General features: G+C 42.5%; 1 protein-coding gene and 1 non-coding gene across 2 annotated transcripts in view; both read right to left on the bottom strand.

The window, feature by feature from the left end:
- ESR1 (estrogen receptor 1) overlaps positions 1-17,443 on the bottom strand; it is a 387,555-nt gene extending 370,112 nt beyond the window's left edge. Inside the window, 1 exon segment of the mRNA XM_058289585.2 lies at positions 17,297-17,443. Within this exon segment, the coding sequence (XP_058145568.2) occupies positions 17,297-17,411 (115 nt within the window). The 5' untranslated portion in view covers positions 17,412-17,443.
- On the bottom strand, positions 6,008-6,069 carry LOC111764611 (U7 small nuclear RNA). The gene has a single exon (XR_002797185.1). It is a non-coding gene; the product is annotated as a U7 small nuclear RNA (small nuclear RNA).
- Positions 17,444-21,198: the final 3,755 nt, after the last annotated feature.

Raw genomic sequence — 21,198 nt, 5'->3', positions numbered from 1 at the left:
GGAGGCAAACAAGGGCTCTCTGTTACATATTTTACCCACTGCACGGTAGAATTTGAGGAAAAGTGGACAGAAACATGGGCAGATTTCTTTTAAACACACTCGCCCGTCCCTCCTGTTGCCAAAGGAATTTGAAGAAATGTGTTCTACGTGCTTGAGTTGAGTAAAAGCCACCAAGCCGCTCTGAAAAGTTGCTCAGCTCCAAACTGGAAACAAAGAATTCTTACACTTTGATGAACGGTAATATACAACTGGTTAATCATAGAAGGGGAGAGAACGTGGACAAGGATTTGTGTGTGATGCCCTCTGCTGATTCTAGGTCCTGGGACCTGGTCCTCTCTGCCATCATGAAATCCAAACATAAGGGACTGGCTAAGCTTTTCAGTTTTGAGATTGCCTTCTTGTTGGAGGCATATAGGTTGAGGATGGATAAAAGATTTTGGTCCATCTTATTAGCTACCATGTGTCAGGTCAACAACTGAGTGGAAAACAGTATAATTGATTGTGTGACACTGACTATAGAGGCAAACACCTCATTCCCATCCCCCAGTTTTTTTTTTAAGCCAAACAATTTTTTAGGTCCAACCAACCATAATCTCTGATTGTATCGGGGCTCCTGTTAGTGTGTATCCGGGCATATAAATTAATAAAAGAAGGTGTTTCTTCTTGGCACCTACATAAAGGAAGGAATTACAATAAACAATGCTGGAATATATTTACTGAGTTGCAGTTTACTTAGATACAAGATTAAAGCAAAAGGGTTAGAGTCAAAACTGGAAGAAATTGCAGCGAATGGGCACCAGTAAGAACAGAAATTCAGCAGAGAAGTAATTTGTCCCAGAGAGTGAAGAGAGCATAATGGAAGCTTATTTATTAGTGGAAATGAACACATATTGCTCTATTGTAGTCGGTTCTTGATGATTCGTGTGTGATTTACCAATGTCATAGATTTTCCTTTCTTCTGCCAATCTAGAACAGTGAAAGTGTCTCTTTTCCTCTTTAGTTCATATATGTTCAGGGACCCCAAACTCATATGTACTGTTAATCTATGTCAAACCGGATTAAGAAAACAACCTCTAGTTTGGGACCAAATCTTGTGAAACATTTTCAGTAGTGGGACAGAGGTGAAAATGGCAATTGAACTGGATGCATGAAGATACTGGTCGGCTAATTCTTGCCTATTGTCTTTTTTGCAAAGCAAAATTGATCAGTCTATCCATTCAACGTTATTTACAGGCAGGAAAATGTACTCAGAAACTGTAGGAAGCAAGCTGTGGGAATTTGTCCCACACAATGACAATACAATTCTCATTTCATAATGGACATTTGAGTCCCAAGTTTCAATTGATGATAAACTTCTCAAGGGAAGAGACTGTACCTTTTCCTACTGCTTCTGTGTTTCCCTTAGCATCCAACCCCTTTTGCCTGAATCCATAACCTGGAAACCCCTATTTGCAATGTCCAACATTGCGAGTCATTGTTCCAGGTTCAAATCTTGTCATACCACTACCTAGCTGGGGTTCTTGAGCAAATTACTGATCTCTCTAAGCCTTAGTTTGCTTCCCTAAAATGTGAGTATAATACCAATACCCATTCCAAGAGCTTCGTAATGACTAAATGAGCTGTTCTCAGTGAACCAGTTGGGCACCCACCTGCCCCATGGGAGGTCCTGGGTTCAGTTCCCAGTGCCTCCTAAAGAAGATGAGCAACACCATGAGCTGGCACAATGAGCTGATACAACAAGGCAACAAAATAAGATGACACAACAAGATGATGCAATGAGAAGATGCAACAAGGAGATGCAATGAGGAGACACAGTGAGCAGGAATGGAGGTGGCTCAAGTGATTGGGTGCCTCCCTCCCACATGAAAGGTCCTGGGTTCGGTCCAGCAGACACAGAGAGCACACAACGAACAGACAGAGAGCAGCAGACAGCAAGCACAAACAATGGGGGGGGGGGAGAGTAAGAATCAATCAATCAATCAATAAAACCTTTAAATAAAAAAGCTCCATGTTTAGCAGGAAATTACATGATCGATAAGTGCATATGTCACTCTTATTACTGTCATTATACTGGCTACTCATAGAATCTCAATTCAATTGACTGACTCCAGGAGTGAGCAAAGTAGATCATAAAAGAGACAGAGCTTAAGAGAATTGGCTTTTGTCACTTGAGAATTGGATCCCAAAAAGAAAGAGCTGGGGACAAGGGCAACTGCACGTGTGAGCACACCAACCTGCTTACATCCATTTAATGTTTGTTTTTTTTAGCCGTAAGACACTTTCTACTTAAGATCAACGTTTAGTATTATTAGAGACAAATTTCTCTGGGAATGGGAGCAACACTGATAGTCTGGGTTGTTTCTAAATGGAAAAGGCAGCAAAAATAGGAAAAAATGACGCCAGTGTCATGTGACACCAAATGACAGTGATTCAAAGAAAGCCACGGCGAGCACTGGATCCCATGGCCTCGAGAATCCTCATGATTTCGTTTCAGAACTTTTTTTCAAAGTCCCAGCAACCACGCAACCTCAGCTCTCTCTGGAATCATCAGCTTCAGGCCTAGAACTTCACAACAAGAAGGGAACCGTGGGACCACGCAGAGAGCAACAAGGGCGTAGAGACACAAAATGCAAGAAAGGGGCATCGTGCCGCCCTGCCAGCAGGTGGCCCGTGGCTGCAGCGGTTCCTCCACTTCTCCAGTCCCAGCCAGGTGGAGGACGCACCCAGTGGTCAGGCCTCTTTCCTTCCCCTTTCTCCACTGTCTCTCCTCGCTCTCCAAGGAGATAGTCGCAGGCCCTGTGTGCTTGCAAGTTATGCAACTTGGGCAGTTCACCCGGTTGGCAGTTCAGTGATTCACACGAGAGCTGATTCACAGCTGCTCAGACCCTTCTCCAAGGAGTAAAACCAGAGCTGTTGAAAATTCCTAAGCCAGAGGAGGTTTTTGCCGTTGCTTCTAAACAGCTTGCAATACAGGGACCAATTGTGACCTCCAACCTTGGAAGACTGGTCAGACCAGTCCCCAGAGGACAGGGGCTAAGCTGGGAGTGGGGCAGCTTGTTTAACAGTTTGGTTAGTCCCTCAGTCAAGCCTTAGCCTAGAAACCTTCATTTCCTATGCAGCAGATAGGATCCAACCGAAAGTTTTCCAGAAATACTTCACTGAAACATCCTCGTTCTCGAATCAGGAAGTTTGCAGGTGGGGCGGTTGGTCCCTGGTGAAATCAGATTTACCCACTGGCATGTCTAGCTGATGGGCAAGCAGACTTCTGTCCCCCAGCCCACCCCTCCATTGCAATTTGGGCAGGATACTTAAAAATAAACCTTATGTCATCCACGGTTATCTCAGGCTTCCTGTGCTTTCGAACGGTTTGAAGGCTGGCGTGGTATTTTCAAGGCAGAGGGGCTCTTAGTCTTTTATATCCCACGCCTTGTATTGGATTTGCAAACTGCTAGATAACCATGCAGCCTGTTTCCAGGCGAGAGTGACAATTTGTCCTTTCATGGTAATATATGCATGGTTCTTCAAGAGGTTCTTTAGCTAGAATTTAAAATGTTCCATGGAGGAAGTGCAAAATGGACTTGAAATTCAGTATGTTATTTTCTTATTCAAATTTTAAATACATAGGGAAAAAAATGTAACTAATGTAATATAGACCAGAGTTAACAGTAATATTGTAATATTTTTTGTAGCAAAGGCAAAGAAGTTACTACATCAATGCTAAAGGTCAAAAAAAAGAATATGGGATTTCGTTTTTTGAGATGTGACTATGATCAAGCGTTTTTCTTCATTTTTTGCATTAACACGGAGACCTTGGTCATGTCATTTGACCAATCTGTGTTCCTTTGTTCGTTTTTCAGAACACTGGAGAAACAGTTGAGTTTGTTTTTGGGATTGAATAGGATAAATGCTCCTGGACAGGATTTTTTTAATGTGACGATTCCACATGGTTTGTTGAGCTGCTTCTTTTCTGTTCTTTTGTTTTTTGAAGTTGAAAGAAAAGTTTATAAAAAATTTTTAGATAAAAGTTGATGTGATTATTCGGTAATCATAAATATTTGTGAAAATGCTGCTTGTTCACTTAAATGGTTTGTTTTTCTTATGAAAAGGTCAAGTATCACTTTGAAAAGTCAAATTCATTAGATATGTTTCTTAATGATCGAGAATGTAAGAATCGGATTCTATTTTTAGGTAGGCAATGGAACATATAACATCTAAATTATGAAGATGTTCTCCTATGTTAGGGCTAAATTAAACATACCTTCACCTTTTGTTAGCACCGTATAACTGGCTGGAGAAGTAGGAGGTTGTGAAATTCCAATCAGGAAATATTTTCAACTCCCTAGCAGCTATAGTGAAGTTCTGAGGGCAAAAGGGAGTGAAATAAAATGACTTTTTTTAAGTTTGAGTTTTCTGTAATTAAAGGAGTGAGTTATTGAGCATTGTTGATAATTGTTTTAACCTCCCTGATAACATGCAAAGAAACTTCCACCAGATGGTGTGTGCAGGGGATTTTGAAATGGTGGTAGTTCAGAGATTATATTCTTGACTTCGGGTTGAGAAACTGTCTTGGAATGGTCACCATGTGTAATACATGCTTGATGATCAAAGAAATTAAATGAAAAATCATTTTCCAAGCTTTTAATGACCAAATTAAGTCTTATGGATTCATGGAAGAAGTCAGGAAAAAAGAAAGAGAAAACTGATATGTTCACACGTATCTCAGTGTGGTTCAAAAACCAGATGAATATCTGCTTAGAAAGATATGTGCTGAGATCCTGGACAAACGTACAGAAGTGTTTCTGCTTAAGACTTTCTATTTCTCTTCTTTTATGTAAATATGTATGTATGTATGTATGTGTATATATTTTCACAGTGAGGGGAAGGGTCATATGGTTGGTTTCTAAAGATCTCCTTTCAGAAAAAAGTAGTTTCCCTTATCAATAGGCATTGAAGAATCAACGTTTCATTCATCTATCCAGATCAAATTCTTTGATCTTATTTTTTTTATGAGGTACTGGGGATCGAACCCAAGACCTTATACAAGAGAAGCAGGTGCTCAACTACTTGAGCTACATCTGCTCCCCTCATCATATAATTTTTACTAGAGCTAAGTAGGGCATAAAGGTATTTACCATTGACACAATTGGCAGACATTTATTCAGAAAGCACAGGCCACAGCTACTGTATTAGCTCAGGGCCAAGAGATGCCTTCCATTTCGGAGATCCATTTTGCTGGTAGAGCCCAAAGTCCTGGCTCTCAGAGCATATTCTCAGTAGCAGAGTGGCACCTGTCTAGCTTTATGATATGGTTTCACCAGAGAGATTCAGAAGTCCCTGGAAAAAGCAGTCACTGAGCAAGGCAAGCAGGAATTTAGCAATGTCATTTAATACATAGCCTGATCCTATTACTTTTTAAACAACTTACTTGCATTAAAATTCATGATTATTTACTTTATTGTTAGGTATTTCTCTAGACCCCTTGGAGTGCTCCAAGTATATTCCATAGGACATTTTCTTACTATGCACTTCAAATATTAGCCTGAGCTATTGGGGATAAAAAGGCCCTGGGTTATTTTTGTTTCTAAAATGCTATTTAAGGGATTCACATGCACAAGATATTTGCAAAAGGCAAAAAAAAAAAATCATATTCAACTCCTTAACTTTGTTTTTCCATGTGAAATGGTAGCAGGTCTGTGCTTTTTCTAATTTCAAGCAGCAGTGAACCTAATTTATGAGCTTTTTCCCAATAAAAGAACAAATGGAAAGTTTAAGGTTGAATTAAGGAGTCAGAACTAGCAGGTATACACTGTCAGATTTGTAGGCGCCAACAAACTTACAGCTATATTTTAGAACTGGAAAGCATCTGCTTCAAGTAAGTAGTTTATGATTTGCATTTTAAACAAGAGAAAAACACCACACTGATTCTGAGTCTTCAGTAGGTTTTGTTTGTTTTTAGCCAAAAGTAGTGCAAATCCTATTCTAGTGGACTTGTGTACTTCATTGCCATTTTTTTTAAATAGCAAAAGCCAGAAAACTTACTGGACAAATTCTAAAAGAGCTGTAATACTTCATTGCTTTTTTTTTTTTTTTAACAAAAATAAAGGAGATAAGGAAACAGCCCCATGAGGAAATGATTAAGGTAGGGCAACATCAGAGTTTTCAATGGAAAATTCATAAGCATGCTGAGAGGGGGAGGAAAAAGGCGAATTAAATATAGCATTCAAATTGACCAAAAAGGAAAAATTTTCTCCACCTAAAACTGCAGCTTATTACGGGCTTCCCGAACCACCTCCACCTACCAATCTAAAATAATGAAATGCAACCCCTGGAGATATTCAGGATTCGGGATATCACAGCCAATAGTATGGATAGAGAGAAATTTCACACAAACATGCACCAACCTCGGTAATGAACTCATCTTTCCTTTTCTTTTTTTTTTTCTTTTTAACCCCCGTCCTTTAGGCTCATCCTAAATAACTCCATAAAGCAAGTAATTGGCTGTTATCCAGTGAATGGGGACTATAGACACTGGCCAAACTGCATGACCTTTTACCCTCACCCCTGCTCCCAGCACTGACTTTTTCAGTCCACATTTTTCCCTGCACTGTGACTTTCTGGTTATATATTATCTGGTTTTGGCCATCTCTACTGCCCACTTCAGATAATTGCTCAACTCTCCACTTGGCTTCTTGCGGGGTAGGCTTGACCTAACAGAATGGATGAAGAAAGAGCCAGAGTTTGGCTTTGATCTCTTAGGATCCGGGATTCCATTATATAAGCTGCCGTAAATCCTCGTGGCAGGGATTGACATCCACTTCCAAATTTGCCATAATAGGGCACTTCTAGTTGATTTATCGTGGATTCTGATATTTCTTAATTAATCCAAACTCAATACTTCAGTTTGCCAGTGATAAGATGTTTTGCTTAGTTGCCTTCCTGATATTTTTTGAGAGTTGACTTGATTAATTTTTCTCTTCTGCAGTCTACATTGCTTGTGCTCAATGTTCCAACTGGCTCTCTGTCTCTAAGGTTTAAGCTCACAGATGTTTCCTTGTGGCCACAGCAAACTCCACTCCTCTGAGAATAAGTTCAATAAATAAAGTTGGCAACAAATTTAGGGCTAAAGAGTTAGATAAGGAACTCAAGTGCAACTTGAGTTAGCCTCATTTTTGTAAATCTACAAACTTGTCTTCTCTACCCGATTCTCAAATAAGAATGGGAATGGATTCTAGGAATCCTAACAATAAATTAAACCCTTAAACAAAAGAACTCCTTTTTTTAAAGATTTGTTTATTTCACTTTATTTATCTTCCCCCTCCCCCAGATAGTTCTCTCTTCTGTCTGCTCATTGTTTTTTTGCCTTTTCCAGGAGGCATCAGGACCTGAACCCAGGACCTCCCACATGGGAGGCGAGTGCCCAATGGCCTGAGCCACACCCACTCCCCATGGGCTGCAGTGCCTGATGGCTTGTGGCATCTGCTCGTTTAGGCGTTTGTGACAGGTGGGGGCATCTGCTCGTCTTCTTTAGGAGGCACCAGGACCTGAATCCAGGATAGACATGGTAGACATGGGCCCAGCTGGTTGAGCTGCATCTGCTTCCCATCTCCTTCTGTTTAACAAATCTCTTCACCTACTGAACATGTTACCATGGCTGCTAGTGTGTCAAAAATTGGCACATTTAGATTTCCCTTCTATCCCAAGTACTGAGGGAGAAGCAAAATGGACAGAATCCAGATGGTGAGAAGAAAGTAAAGCCAGGCTTTTGCATAGTTCAAACACAAACAAGGTGGGAGCTTTTCTAAATGGCTAGTATTATCTAGGTTAATATTGTTTCTGCAATAGGCAAAAGGCCTTTGCTTTCTGCTTTTCTCTTTCCTAGAAAACGCTTTTCCTTCACACACTAGATTTGGAGCACTATGTCTACTTGATTTGTGAAGCCCAAGTGCCTTAGAGGAGCACATCAAACTACTTGGCCAATTTCTTCACACTGCACAGCGTGATGTCACCCTCTCCTTATAATTCTCTGCTCAAAATACAAAGCCTAGGCACTGCCCAATGTGGAACATTCTTGGGAGTGTGGTATCATCCCTTGAGATTTATTGTCACTGACATTGAATTGTTTCGTGTGCCTCCCTCCCACACGCTACCCCCACCATGCCCTTGCCTGCTATTTTCCCCTTAGAAGAGAAGAGAAAAAAGGAAGACAGAAAGCACAGCCTGCTCTTTCCCTCTGCCCTCCAATCTCTGGACTCAGCTTCCCCCCATTTCTGTAAACATAGAGCATTTTAGGCAGCTGTAAGGGATACCACAACTTTCCTTTCCAACTGGAGCTCCAGATCAATAGAATGATGACCCATCTTTTATTCCCAAAAGAGACGTCGATGGGTTTGCCTATGCTTATGACATCAGTGCCTCAACTCACTCTTCCAGCTGGAGATGGTTGAAGACGAGAACTATAGAATAATAAAATGGTACATACACACACCCCACCCCTTCATCTAATTGGGGAGGAAAACGAGGTCTGGCAAGTCAAAAGCCTTGATCAGCACCCAATCGAAGTGCCTGTTTGATAACTATCAACAAATTATAATCATCTTGACTTAATCTAATAAAGAGATGAACTATTTTCTCCAGAACCTATATATCTTGTCCAGATAAAATAATTTAACTGCAAAATTATTCCAAATGGATAGCACTTTGTGCACACATGGGGTGGTGGCTTTTCAAAGTTCTATCACTTCGTTTTCATTATACCTCTAGATTAACCACTGGATGTGAATTTGATAGTTATTATGCCCATTTTATCATTTAGAAAACAGAGTACCAAGCATACAAATGGTTTGCCAAAGCTATACAGCCTGTTAGTGAAACAGTCACATGTTTTGAATTCCAACTCACTTGTTTCGCCACTAGCTACTTTTTGAAACTAAATCTCAACAAACCTAACTGGTCAGGATTTCAGAAAGCACATCTTAAAAGATTTTTTAAATTGTGTTATACTTCTCTTGAACTATTCCAAATTGATAGATTGAAAACTTATCCAAATTGATAGATCCAACTTAAAAACTTATCCAAATTGTTCATTGAAAACTTATCCAAATTGGTATCTCCAAACTGATAGATCAATTGAAAATGTCAGTCGACATGGTATTTTCCTAAGGTTCAGTTTTCACTTCATTCAACTCGACTCCAAACACTTCAATGCCTACCATATAAAGTTCAAGCACCTTAACATCGAACTCGCCATTCCTAAATTATTCCCTGCTGCTCCCTGCCCTGCTCTTACTTACATTCCCATCCAACAGCTAAGGGGTCCCCAAACTCTTGCCCTTCTGTCTTGGCTCAGGTGCTTTCCTTTCCTTCTAGCTGGTCAAATGTCACTTCTTATGGGAAACCATCCCTGGCTAGCACCTGCCGTTTTGTGCTTCTTCATCACCTTCTTGTCACTCTCAAAGCTGTCATCGTATTCTGCTTTTCTGTTTTATATTGGACTACTTTATTAGCATAAGGTGTACACATTATATTTATTATGTCAGAATCATATGGCATAGCATGTGCCTTCCTGACCAGGACTGATAGAAAATGTTGCCCATTCACGCACCAGGCTCAAGCTGACCCAACTGTCTGTATGGAATTGTGTCTTAGGCCCCTCTGAAGCACAAGGCACAAAAGTGAACAAACTCTGTCCCTGTGCTTGAAGCACTTTGAGTCTGGTTGGGGACACAGACATTGCAAAAGATCTTGGCAAACCACAGCAGGACCCCGGTAAGTGTCACCCATTTCTTAGACAACATCTGGAAAAGCATGTAACTGTATTGGATGAATTGAACTATATTGGAATTGGAGTAACCCTAATCTCTAAATATCCTTTTGTAAAACTCTATGCAAGGGAAGTGGATGTGGCTCAAGCAGTTGGGCACCCGCCTACCACACGGGAGGTCCCAGGTTTGGTTCCCGATGCCTCCTAAAGAAGACGAGCAAAATGGTGAGCTGACAGGACAGGATGGCACAGTGAGCTGGCACAACAAGAAGACACAACGAAGAAACACAACAAGGAAACACAATGAGAGACACATCAAGCAGGAGCCGAAGTGGCTCAAGCCATTGGGTTCCTCCCTCCCACATAGGAGGTTCTGAGTTCATTTCCAGTGCCTCCTTAAAAAAAAAAAGACAACCAGACACAGAGAGCACACAGCAAGCGCAAACAATAAGGAGGGAGAAGTAAATGAATAAAATAAATCTTAAAAAAAAATCTATGCAAACAGACTTTTCAAATTTCTGTATCATAAAAAAAAAGAAATGTTTGCCTCTAGTTGCTGCATAGTTTTAAAGTGAACTATGTTAAAAATAGATGAGTATGTCTGGGTTGATAGTCCTTATTCAGTACCTCCTTTTACATGGTTTTAAGAAAACGAATTCTGAGGAATGATTGGCTATAGTCAAAAATGAAAGTAAAAAAGGCAAATGTCTTCCATCAGAGAAACTGGAAATGTCACAGTGGATTTCTTGGTGGCTTTATGGAAATTCTGAATAGAAATACCCAATGAGACTGTTTCTATGGCCAGAGGAAGGGCTCCAGGGGGAAGGCTTGTCAAAATGCGCATCACCCATTTGCCAGGACTCCTCAACTAACCTAGGACAAAGGAGACATTTAGGGGGTTTGGCAGTTTGGTAGGAGCACAGACCCACGAGATCAGAACAAAAAGAAATGCCAGAAGCCCAGTGACCTTCCCCTACCCCGGCAAAGGCGGGGATCCTAGAACAAGAGCTGTGGCAGCCCAGAGTTTGCTGTTCTTGCAAACTTCCCCAGGATTGTCCATTCCTTGTGGCTCATCTCTTTCCCCTGGGGTTTGGCCACAACCACAAGACTGGACATCGCCATCCCAGGTCCACAAGATGGAGGACTAGAGTATGGATTAGAGTGGACTTACTGGTGTTCTGCTGGGGAACTATTGTGATTAGTAAGGGAAGAAATTGTAGTAGTGATGTGGAGAGGGTGGCCACGGTGGCTGCTGATGGTCGGGAGAGAGAAGAAGAGATATGGTGTGGGGGCGTTTTCAGGATTTGGAGTTGCCCTGGGTTGTGCTGCAGGGACAGATGCTGGTTGTTGTGTGCCCTGCCGTGGCTCACTGGGTGCACTGGGAAGAGTGTGGACTACAATGTGGACCACTGTCCATGTGGTGCAGCAGTGCTCCAGAATGTATTCGCCAGGTGCAGTGGATGTGCCATGATGATGGAAGAGGTTGTTGATGTGGGAGGGGTGGGTTGGGTGGGGTGGGGGGTTTATGGAGACCTCATATTTTTTTTAATGTAACATTTAAAAGAAAATAAATAATAATAAGAAAAAAAACAATAGTATGAGGTGGAAGTCATGCTGAAGGACTTCAGAGGTTAGGTCAGAAGAAGTCTTACAGCTCCCATCTTGGTCATTTGGAATGTTCACTTTGGGAAAGCCATTAGCTACGTAAGAAACCCTTCAACCCTGCTGTAGAGACAGCATGGAGGGGCTCTAAGACTACATGGAGAAAGAGGGAGCCCAGTTAAGTTCAGACTTCCAGGCATCCATCAGGCACCTGGCATATTAATGAAACCATTGAGGAGCCTCCAGAGCAGACCAGTCACCAGCTGATTACTACTCTGTGATCCTAGTAAAAAATCACCACACTGAATTCTACCTAAATTCCTGCCTCACAAAATCATGAGATAATAAAATTGTTATTATTGTAAGCCACTAAAAAAAAAAAAAAAGAGGCCTGTTATCTTGAAGGCCACCAGGAAGGAGAGCTGGACAACCGTGTGCCCCATCTACATCCATTCTTGGCCAGAAACCCCAAAGAACTGAGAGCGGGGGACAGCTCTGAGGAGGTGAGTGAAGCCAGATTAGGTTCTGAAGGCCATGGTTTGAGGAAATGAGGCTCCAGGTGTGTGGCCTCAGCAGAAGCAAATCTTTATGGTTTTGACAACAGAGAGGCTGAGGCAGCTCCTGGCACCTCATCATCTCAGAGAAGTCAAAGAACATCTCTGAAAACATCAGTGATGCCCCAGGGAGAGGCAACAAGCTCTCTTTGAGACCTTCTACCACCATCCCCCCAAGCCCCACCCACCTGCCTGCCATCCTCCTGCTCAAGCTCTGCCACCTGCCTGGGAGGCTGGAAATCTCCACCCACACTCACTGCACAGTCTTTCAGTTCTTTAGAATCAAAAACCAACTTCCCCTCAGCCCACCTTTGGGCACCACACCCTTTCTCACTTGGTGGCAACGTGTTACATTTTAATAGTAATGACATTATTAACTAAGTAATAACTTATGCAGTCCATGTAATAATTTGCCTTTTCTAAAACTGATCTTTTTTACAAACCCTTCTTAAACACCCGATTTCATTGAACACTCACTAACAGCTGTGAAACGTCTCTAAGTCAGATAGCCTCATTGCCATTGTTAAGATGAAGACACTGATCTCGGAGAAGTTGCAGTCTCATCTCCTATCAATCCCAGATGCTCAACTTGCTTCTCCAAGGCAAGGGTCATATTTATCAAAAGCTTTAGAAATTAATGCTGTAGCAAGAGTTGTGCACATGGGCTTTGGAATTCGATCGGCGTAGCTTCAAGTGTTGGGTCTGTCCTTTGTAAGGCTGTGTTTTGGTTTCCTTGGCTGCTAAACCAAATACCACGCAGGACTTTACTGGATCACACGTTTGAGACCAGGAGAAGTCAAAAGTAAGGGGATGCTTGCTCCCAGAAGAGTGTGGCATTCCAGGCTGTCTGCCAGTGATCCTTGGTCCTTGGTGTTTCCGTCACATAGCAATGCATATGGCGGGCTCTCTCTTCTGTGTTCCATTAACTCCCAGCTTCTGACTGCTCCCTTTCGTTTTCTCTGTGTCACCTTCCCTGTAGGGTTTCAGCAGTAGGATTAAGACCTGATTCAGCTCGGCCATACCTTAAATGAAGTAGCCTCTTCCAAAGGTCCTACTTAGAATAGGTTCACACCCATGGGATGGATTAAGGCTAAGAAGATGCTTTTCTGGGGCACATTGCTCCAAGCCACTACAAACTCTACAACATCTGACTCTTTCCCTAACTTCACAAAGCCTTCGTTTTCTCATTTGTAAAATGAGAATAAAGATATTGCTTGCCACCTGGCTGTGCTTAGGGATCAAATGTGCTAACACCTATAAAAAGCACTGCACAAGAGTTGCAATACCTACTCTCCAGTTCACTGGACTTGCCCAGGACTACTAACAAAAGGATGATGATAGACAACCCAAAAACAAAGAGTGTCTACAACTTCAATCAGGACAGTCCCACCCATCTGCCCCATGGGATGGAAGTCCCTTTTCAATCCAAAACAGAATGGGCATCACCACCCCAAATCCTCAAGATTGGGGAATGAACAAATAGAAGCGTGGAATGCAACTACAGACTAAAGTAGACATTATTATTCTAGCAATGGAAGAGCTGGTAACATTGACGTAAAGGCAGTAGTCACTAGAGGTTCTGAGGGGAGGGAGAGGGAAGAATAGGTGTAACATGGGACATTTTTGGATATTTTTCTGCATGGTATTACAATGACGGATACAGGCCATTATACATTTTGTCAAAGACTGTAAATACGTGAGGTACAAAGTGTAAACCATAATGCAACTATTGTCCACGGTTAGCAGCAGTGCTTCAATATGTGTCCATCAATTGTAATAAATGTACCACACTAATGAAGGATGTTGTTAATCGGGGAAAGTGTGGGAGGGCGTAGGTATATGGGAGTCCTCCTGTACTTTCAATGTATCATTTGTGTAATCTAAAGCTTCTTTAAAAATAAATAAAATAAAATAATAAGAAAGCATTGCACAGAGGAGGATCCCCTACATGTCAGATGCTGCTAATACTGCCTCCCCATGGACACTGAAGACAAGTCAAGGGGCCAGTGAAGAAGAGATGGTCACAGGTCGTTGACATCCCTTTGGGTTACAGAGTTAGTGGGCCACTCGACACCGGCATGGACTAAGACAGTGACCGAGCAGAACGTTTCCTTTGATGGGAAAACGAATGTGAAACAATACGTGACATGCTCAACTCAGCAAGACCTTGGCCTTTCCTGTTTTCCATTGTTCTGTTCATCCCAAAGGCATGTGATTGTCCTGATAAGTACAAAAGAGGGGAGGAATGGAGGGAAGGATGTTGGAGCTTTCCATACTTTCTCTTCCAGCACTTCATGCCCATTACAAAGGCAGTATCATTTCAACCCCAGCCATAATCTGCTGGTTGGATTCACTGTCCTTTTGTTTTTTTCAGATCAATTGCCTATTATGATCAGATGGATGTGAAACCCCCATGAGTTCTATTCATTCACCCAACCCATGTGTATTGAGCATCCGACACTGTATTAGACCTGGATTAGAAACAATGTCCACATTTCAAAGAGTGTTAGAGTATCTAAGGAGTGGTTTCATCTCATTTAGTCCGTATAATTATGCCTAGTAGCTACTCTTATCTCTACTTTGCTGATGATGAACTTGAGGTCAGAATCATGCAGCTAGAAAGTGGCGGGGACCTTTGCCTTGGATTCAACTCCGTTGAACTCCAAAGCTCCAGCCGTCACCCATGAATGGAACTATTTAATGTCAGAATCCTCACCAAAGAGATATGTGCTGTGCGAGATGTGATCAAAAGTGTAAGCTTTCCAGGGAAATATTTTGGGGCAATGAATGGACAGTGCAAGCCTCTTTATCCTCTAAAAGAGTCTCAGACTTTGATCAATAAAAAATTTACACGCCATAAAAAAATCCATAAAATATAGAACGGTTTTGCAAGATTTTGCCGTTGCAGTCCAAAGGAAATGACCCAAAGGAAGTCTACCAAGAGGTCGCCAAGAAGGCACCTCACGGTCATCACCGTCAGCTTCATCCCAAGCCACCTGCAGAGTGCCTTCCTTGATGGTATCTTTCAGGGACTGACCACAGAGTCACAGTCCTAATGGAAGCCAGTGGCAAGACGATGGCTCAGCCGCCATTGGTGAGGAATGTGCCATGAGTGTTTTACAACATGGGTGGTCTCCTCTGAGCTGGGTCACCCTCTTTCTTGCCTATTATTCCTTGCAGACCAGGGAGCAGAGCTATCCTTCATGCAAAGCAAACTAAGCTCCACCACCCAAACCCTCAGTTCTGGCTTTACTCTGACCAACAGGGCAAATACTCCAAGAACCCACCAAGGACCACGTGAAAATGTTTCGCAGGCACCCAGAGTAAATATTCATCTTGTAAAGGAGCTTAGCATGAAGGTCTGGGGAAAGTAGCAAGCTCCAAACCCTAAAGTGAATGAAAGATGGGAAGTGTATTTGGCTCAATGGATAGAGCATCTTCCTACCACATGGGAGGTCCAAGGTTCAGTACCCAGGGCCTCCTGGCCAGTGTGATGAGCTGGCCCACACATGGTACTGATACGCGCAAGGAGTTCCATGCCACGCAGGGGTGTCCCCCGCATAGGGGAGCCCCACGCCCAAGGAGTGCACCCCATAAGGAGAGCCGCCCTGCGCGAAGAAAGCACAGCCTGCCCAGGAGTGGCGCCGCACACACAGAGAGCTGATGCAGCAAGATGATGCAACAAAAAGAGACACAGATTCCCATGCCGCTGACAAGAATACAAGCGGACACAGAAGAACACACAGTGAATGGACACAGAGAGCAGACAACTCGGGGGAGAGGGAGGGAGAAATAAATAAAAAAATACATCTTTAAAAATAAATAAATAAACTGATTGAAAGATACAGAGTTAACTGAAATAAAAGAGAGTTGTTTGGCATTGGTTTTGCTCCAAGTTTAAGACACACGAGCTTTATCCCTTTCCTTGACTGTCAAGAGCATTAAAATGAAACAAATATCTCCAAGTGTCTCAGAAAAATATACCATTAATACCATGACCTCTGTATTCAAAATCTAACTTTTTTCCTCCACATGCCAAACCTCTGATACTTAAATTATTTATTAGCCCTAATGTCTCTGAAAATCCAGCAACTTCTACAGTATGGTTTCCATGCATGCTGGGCAGTCTTGAAAGAATATTGACAAAACCAGAGCAAACATTTGTTTTTGAGAAGTACGAGGGAATTTCAGTGAGCCAAAATGGGTTCTGAATCCTAGATCTCGAAAGTTCCCATCCAATTTCATTTCTTTTGGTCCTCTGTGCACGTTAAGTTTCAGTTCAAATACTTTTACCTCTTCTTCCCAGATTCACTCTCAACATTAATATACATATAGCTGTATGCATGTATATTAATGAATATACAACGTTCAAAAACAGAGATGTTTCCAGCAACCTTGTTCTTTGAGATATCCTACAAGCCTCGTCAATCTGGCCCCAAAAAAGCCATGAAAAATCTGGGAGCTTTGAATAGAAATCAGTGTCACAATGCTAAGTCCTGAGCAAGTCCAGGCCTTACCTGGTATTAAGTAAAAAAGAAAAAGAAAACTCAGGTTAGAGTCTATGGGCATGTCTGAAAGAACAAAATCTGGTTACCCTCTTGAAACTGAAAACTTAACCAACGCTTCCTGAAATATGTGGCATTCCTCTAACCAAAATGAAAGTACTCTGTCCCAGCTCTTGCACTACCACATTTTTCGTCAAATAGCACACTGCCGTGCGTGGTGAAGTCACACAGGCACACACCACGCTGCAGCACACACACACAAATAATCAAAAGTCACCGATCTTTTTCACAGCAGAGAACATTGAGGTGACAGGCCTCAGAAGAACTTGTCTGAAATCACAGGGTCCTCGAAACACAGGGTGGCTCATCCTGGGATTGCTAGATTGTGTGGCTTTTCAGAAAACTTTCCTGCCTGCAGGAAACAAATCCTGGTTTACTCAGTCTGCCGGGCTCAAACTCCTACGAGTTTTGTGGCACCAAAGATTAAGAAATCAGGCAGGAGGTTTGTGCTCGCCTGTCAAATCATGAGCTTATAAAATTCCGACACATTAACAATACAGACTCTCAGGGTGAGAGCTGAGTCTAATAAATATACTTTTATCTGGGGCAGTCAGGCAGCCGATCAGAGCTGAACTAAAAAGGGTAGTCATGTTGACCTCTGACTCAGCTGAATATTATTCCAAAAGTCAATTTCCCCTGAACCAAGTATAGACTCAACATTCTACCACGGTTAAGACTTGCCAGCGGCTTGGCAAAATATCCCTGGGGCAGGGAGAGAAAAGCGAACATCTTTTAACGTGAGATGGTAAGCTCTAAAGTTACCCCGTGCTTGTAAATAGCAGCACGTATAGCAAAATAGGAAAAAAAAATAATACCTTGAGAAGAAGAAAGAGGATTACGTACTTGAAGAGAAGGCTGTCCTGCTGCGTTACTGAGTGGACAGGAGAGAGGAGTGTTAATCTTTGGAGCCGTTAGGAAGCTTCTGAGCATGGAGCCTGCATTTTCAGTTTTGGAGAAATCCGTTCTGAGGCAGTAGACAGGGGGGCCGTTATGATCGTGAAATTCGGAAATGCAGCCACTCAAAAATAAAGATCTAGCACCACCATTTGACTAGGATTGGAAACTCGCCTTTACAAAATAGAGGAGGGGGTGATTTATCTTGCCCCCACTAAGGCTGACTCTAATTTCCATGGCCCTTCTGTCAAGATAGGTGCTTAACAAGGGGTAAGGGACGTGTGCACATTTTTTATGCAATCGAGCCGATTTTCTCCTTCCTTATAAGAAAGTCTGAAATCCAAGCAGGCACGTCTAGTTGGAGAAAAATAGAAAGCAATCATTCGGCGCCTAAATCGGGTTCATCTGAAATGAGTTCGAGCTGACAGCAGGGATGGGGCCACATCTTCTTTGAGTGTTTCCTTAACCTTCTCGCTCAACCATGGACACCCCAATGTGCTCCCCACCGGTCACCGATTAAGTGGGTTCTTGATGCACTGGCATCCCTGACCCGTCAGCCCTTCCTTCTGTCATATGCTCTTTCCCTGCCAGGCACTTCCTGCAACAATTTAAGTGTTGATTTGTGGTTTTTTAATTTTTTTTACACTGAGATATTTTCTGAAGTAGAAAATAATATTGCAAAAAATCTGCTTTTGGTTTATATAACGTATATTTTAAAGGGCTTTTTAAAATATTTTTTGGCTTTTTTAAAAAGATTTATTTATTTATTTATTTATCCCCCCCCTTCCCCTCCTCCCACCCTGCTGTTTTTGCTGTCTGTGTTGTCTTCTCTTCTCATTTTCTCTCCTCTAGGATTCGCTGGGATTTGATCCTGGGGACCTCTGATGGGGAGAGAGGTTCCCTGTCAATTGCATCACCTCACTTCCTGGTCTCTGCTGTGCTTCACCTTGACTCTCCCCTTGTCTCTCTTTTGATGCGTCATCATCTTGCCGCGTGACTCACTTGTGCGGGTGCTGGCTCACCGTGCCGGCAGTCGAGCAGGCACTCACACAGGCACTGGCTCACCGCACAGGCACTTAGCTCGCCGCGCAGGTGCTCAGCTGGTCACACAAGCAGTGGTTCACGGTGCAGGCACACTTTCTCTTCTTTTTCACCAGGAGGCCCCACGGTACTTCAAATGAGGTTCGAACCCAGGTCCTCCCCTATGGTAGGTGGAAGCTCTATCACTTGAGCCATGGTGTAGCTTAGTGGTTTATTAGCTTTTCTATGCAATGAGCCTTGGTCTCTTGGACGTGCAAATGGTAGGAGGAGAAGGTGAGGGGAAGGCAGGTTTTGCCATCTGTAGGGCAAGATGCGCCTCAAAACTGACTTCGGTATGAAAGAAATCCAAAACTCTCATAATCAACACCTAAAAGCATTTTGAAATAAATGATTTTAGTGGTCCTCAAGCAGTCATCTCGATAATTGCGAGTTAGCCCACAAAATAATTGGAATATACACGTTTGTCTGAGATTAACTTCCCCCGGAGTACTTAGAGCAAGAAAGACTCTAACTCACATGCAAAGTATTTAATTTTTATTTAATAAATAAAAAATTTCAACAACATTCACTTACAAAAGGAATGCACCGTGAGGGTTTTACTCACTTTCACTATTTTTATTGTGATTTCTCATGGAAAGTACCTTATTTAACAAACGTTTGGACAGTTTAAACTTCTGTTTTTTTTTTTTTACTTTATTTTATTTATTCATTTTTTTAAAAATATTACATTCAAAAAATATGAGGTCCCCATTCACCCCCAAGTTTAAACATTTGGAAAACAAAATGCTTTTGCCTAAATTAATTAAATCTTGCAATTATTTTATTGGCCAGAATGAATGAACTCAGTTTCTCCAACAGCATTTAGCAACCCACAAATATCAATTGTGCACATGAATACAGAGCAGATCACCAGAGCAACACTGCTCAAAACTGAACATCCGTGGGGTTCTGAACTGAGAGTTATATTAATAGGTTATTTCCTCTCCATAGAAAAATATAAATGTGTGATAAAATTTACATTAGATTAATTAGAGCCTGTTATGGTCCTTTGTTTGCATTCTAATATACGTTTTCTCAAGTGGAATAAAATAGCAGCCATTCATATCTCGTGGGCTCATATCAGGTGTCAGGTGCTGTCTAAACACGTTCACAGGCAGTGGACTTGGCCCAGTGGTTAGGGCGTCCGTCTACCACATGGGAGGTCCGCAGTTCAAACCCCGGGCCTCCTTGACCCGTGTGGAGCTGGCCCATGTGCAGTGCTGATGCGCACAAGGAGTGCCCTGCCACACAGGAGTGTCCCCGCATAGGGGAGCCCCATGCGCAAGGAGTGTGCCCCGTAAGGAGAGCCGCCCAGCGCGAAAGAAAGTGCAGCCTGCCCAGGAATGGCGCCGCACACACGGAGAGCTGACACAACAAGATGACGCAACAAAAAAGAAACAGATTCCCGTGCCACTGACAACAACAGAAGCGGACAAAGAAGATGCAGCAAATAGACACAGAGAACAGACAACCGGGGTGGGGGAGGAGAGAGAAATAAATAAATAAATCTTTAAAAAAAAAAAAAACATGTTCACAACAACCCAGTAGGGTAGGGATGCTCAAAACCCATTTTACAGAAAAGAAAACTGTGGGAAACTGAGATTAAGTACCTACACCAAGATTTCAGCGCTGGAGCCCCGATTCAAACTCAGATGGTCCAACTCAAGAACTCGCGCTTCCAACGCTCTGCAGAATCAGAGAGGGTGCGCACACAAGGGCTCACACCTGGGGACACTCCATGGGAACACACAGACTTCATGTGTGTCATAGGAAGAAAGGTGAGAGGCTCGTTAGTAAGTGGGAAAGAACCGTCTCATCAGATTGCCCTAGAAAGGTAATTATGGGGAAGCGGATGTGGCTCAACTGATAGAGCATCTGCCTCCTGTATGGAAGGTCCAGGGTTCGATCCCCAGGGCCTCTGGGCTCATGAGGTGAGCTGGCCAATGTGCAGTGCTGCTACGCACAAGGAGTGCCATGCCACACAGGGGGGTCCCCCACGTAGGGAAGCCCCACATGATGGGGGTACGCCCCTCAAGGAGAACCATCCCACGTGAAAAAAAAGTGCAGCCCGCCCAGGATTGGCAAGGCACACCGGAGAGCTGACGCAGCAAGATGATGCCACAAGAAGAGACACAGATTCCTGGTGCCGCTGACAAGAATACCAGTGGACACAGAAGAACACACAGAGAATGGACACAGAGCGCAGACAACGGGGCGGGGAGGGAGGGGAAAGGAGAGAAATAAAATAAAAAAAGGAAGGTAATTATAAATCATTTTGGAGTTGTCCAATCTAATGAAATCACTAAAAAGGAAAACATGTGCTTGGGATTAACACCGTGTTCAAATTTCTTATCAAAAAAAAAATGACCTTTGGGTCAAAATTTCTAATTAAGTTGTATTCACTACTCTTAGACAGACTTAATAATTGTGAAATTAGACATGAGAAAAGAGTACTTCAAATGAGACACCATAATACAATGTCATTGACACAAATGGCAAATTTTATCCAAAAAGCATAATTCAAAGAAAAGTATCATCAGGCCCTTATGCCTGATTCCCTCACACACATTATTCAAGTGAAAAAGAAAGCCTGACATTTCATCAAAACCATGTTATCCACTGCACCTTTATTTAAAAAATAAAAATAAAAAGAGAGGGCCAGCACATACATTCTCTTACAGAATCATATTATTTATTAAGAGATTCAGAACAATGAAATTGTAGAAACGAAACTTTCCAAGTT

This window comes from Dasypus novemcinctus, chromosome 28 (assembly GCF_030445035.2).
Source record: "Dasypus novemcinctus isolate mDasNov1 chromosome 28, mDasNov1.1.hap2, whole genome shotgun sequence".
NCBI classification, from domain to species: Eukaryota; Metazoa; Chordata; class Mammalia; order Cingulata; family Dasypodidae; genus Dasypus; species Dasypus novemcinctus.
Note: the sequence above shows the minus strand (reverse complement) of the source record. Positions and strands in the feature narration are given on the sequence as shown.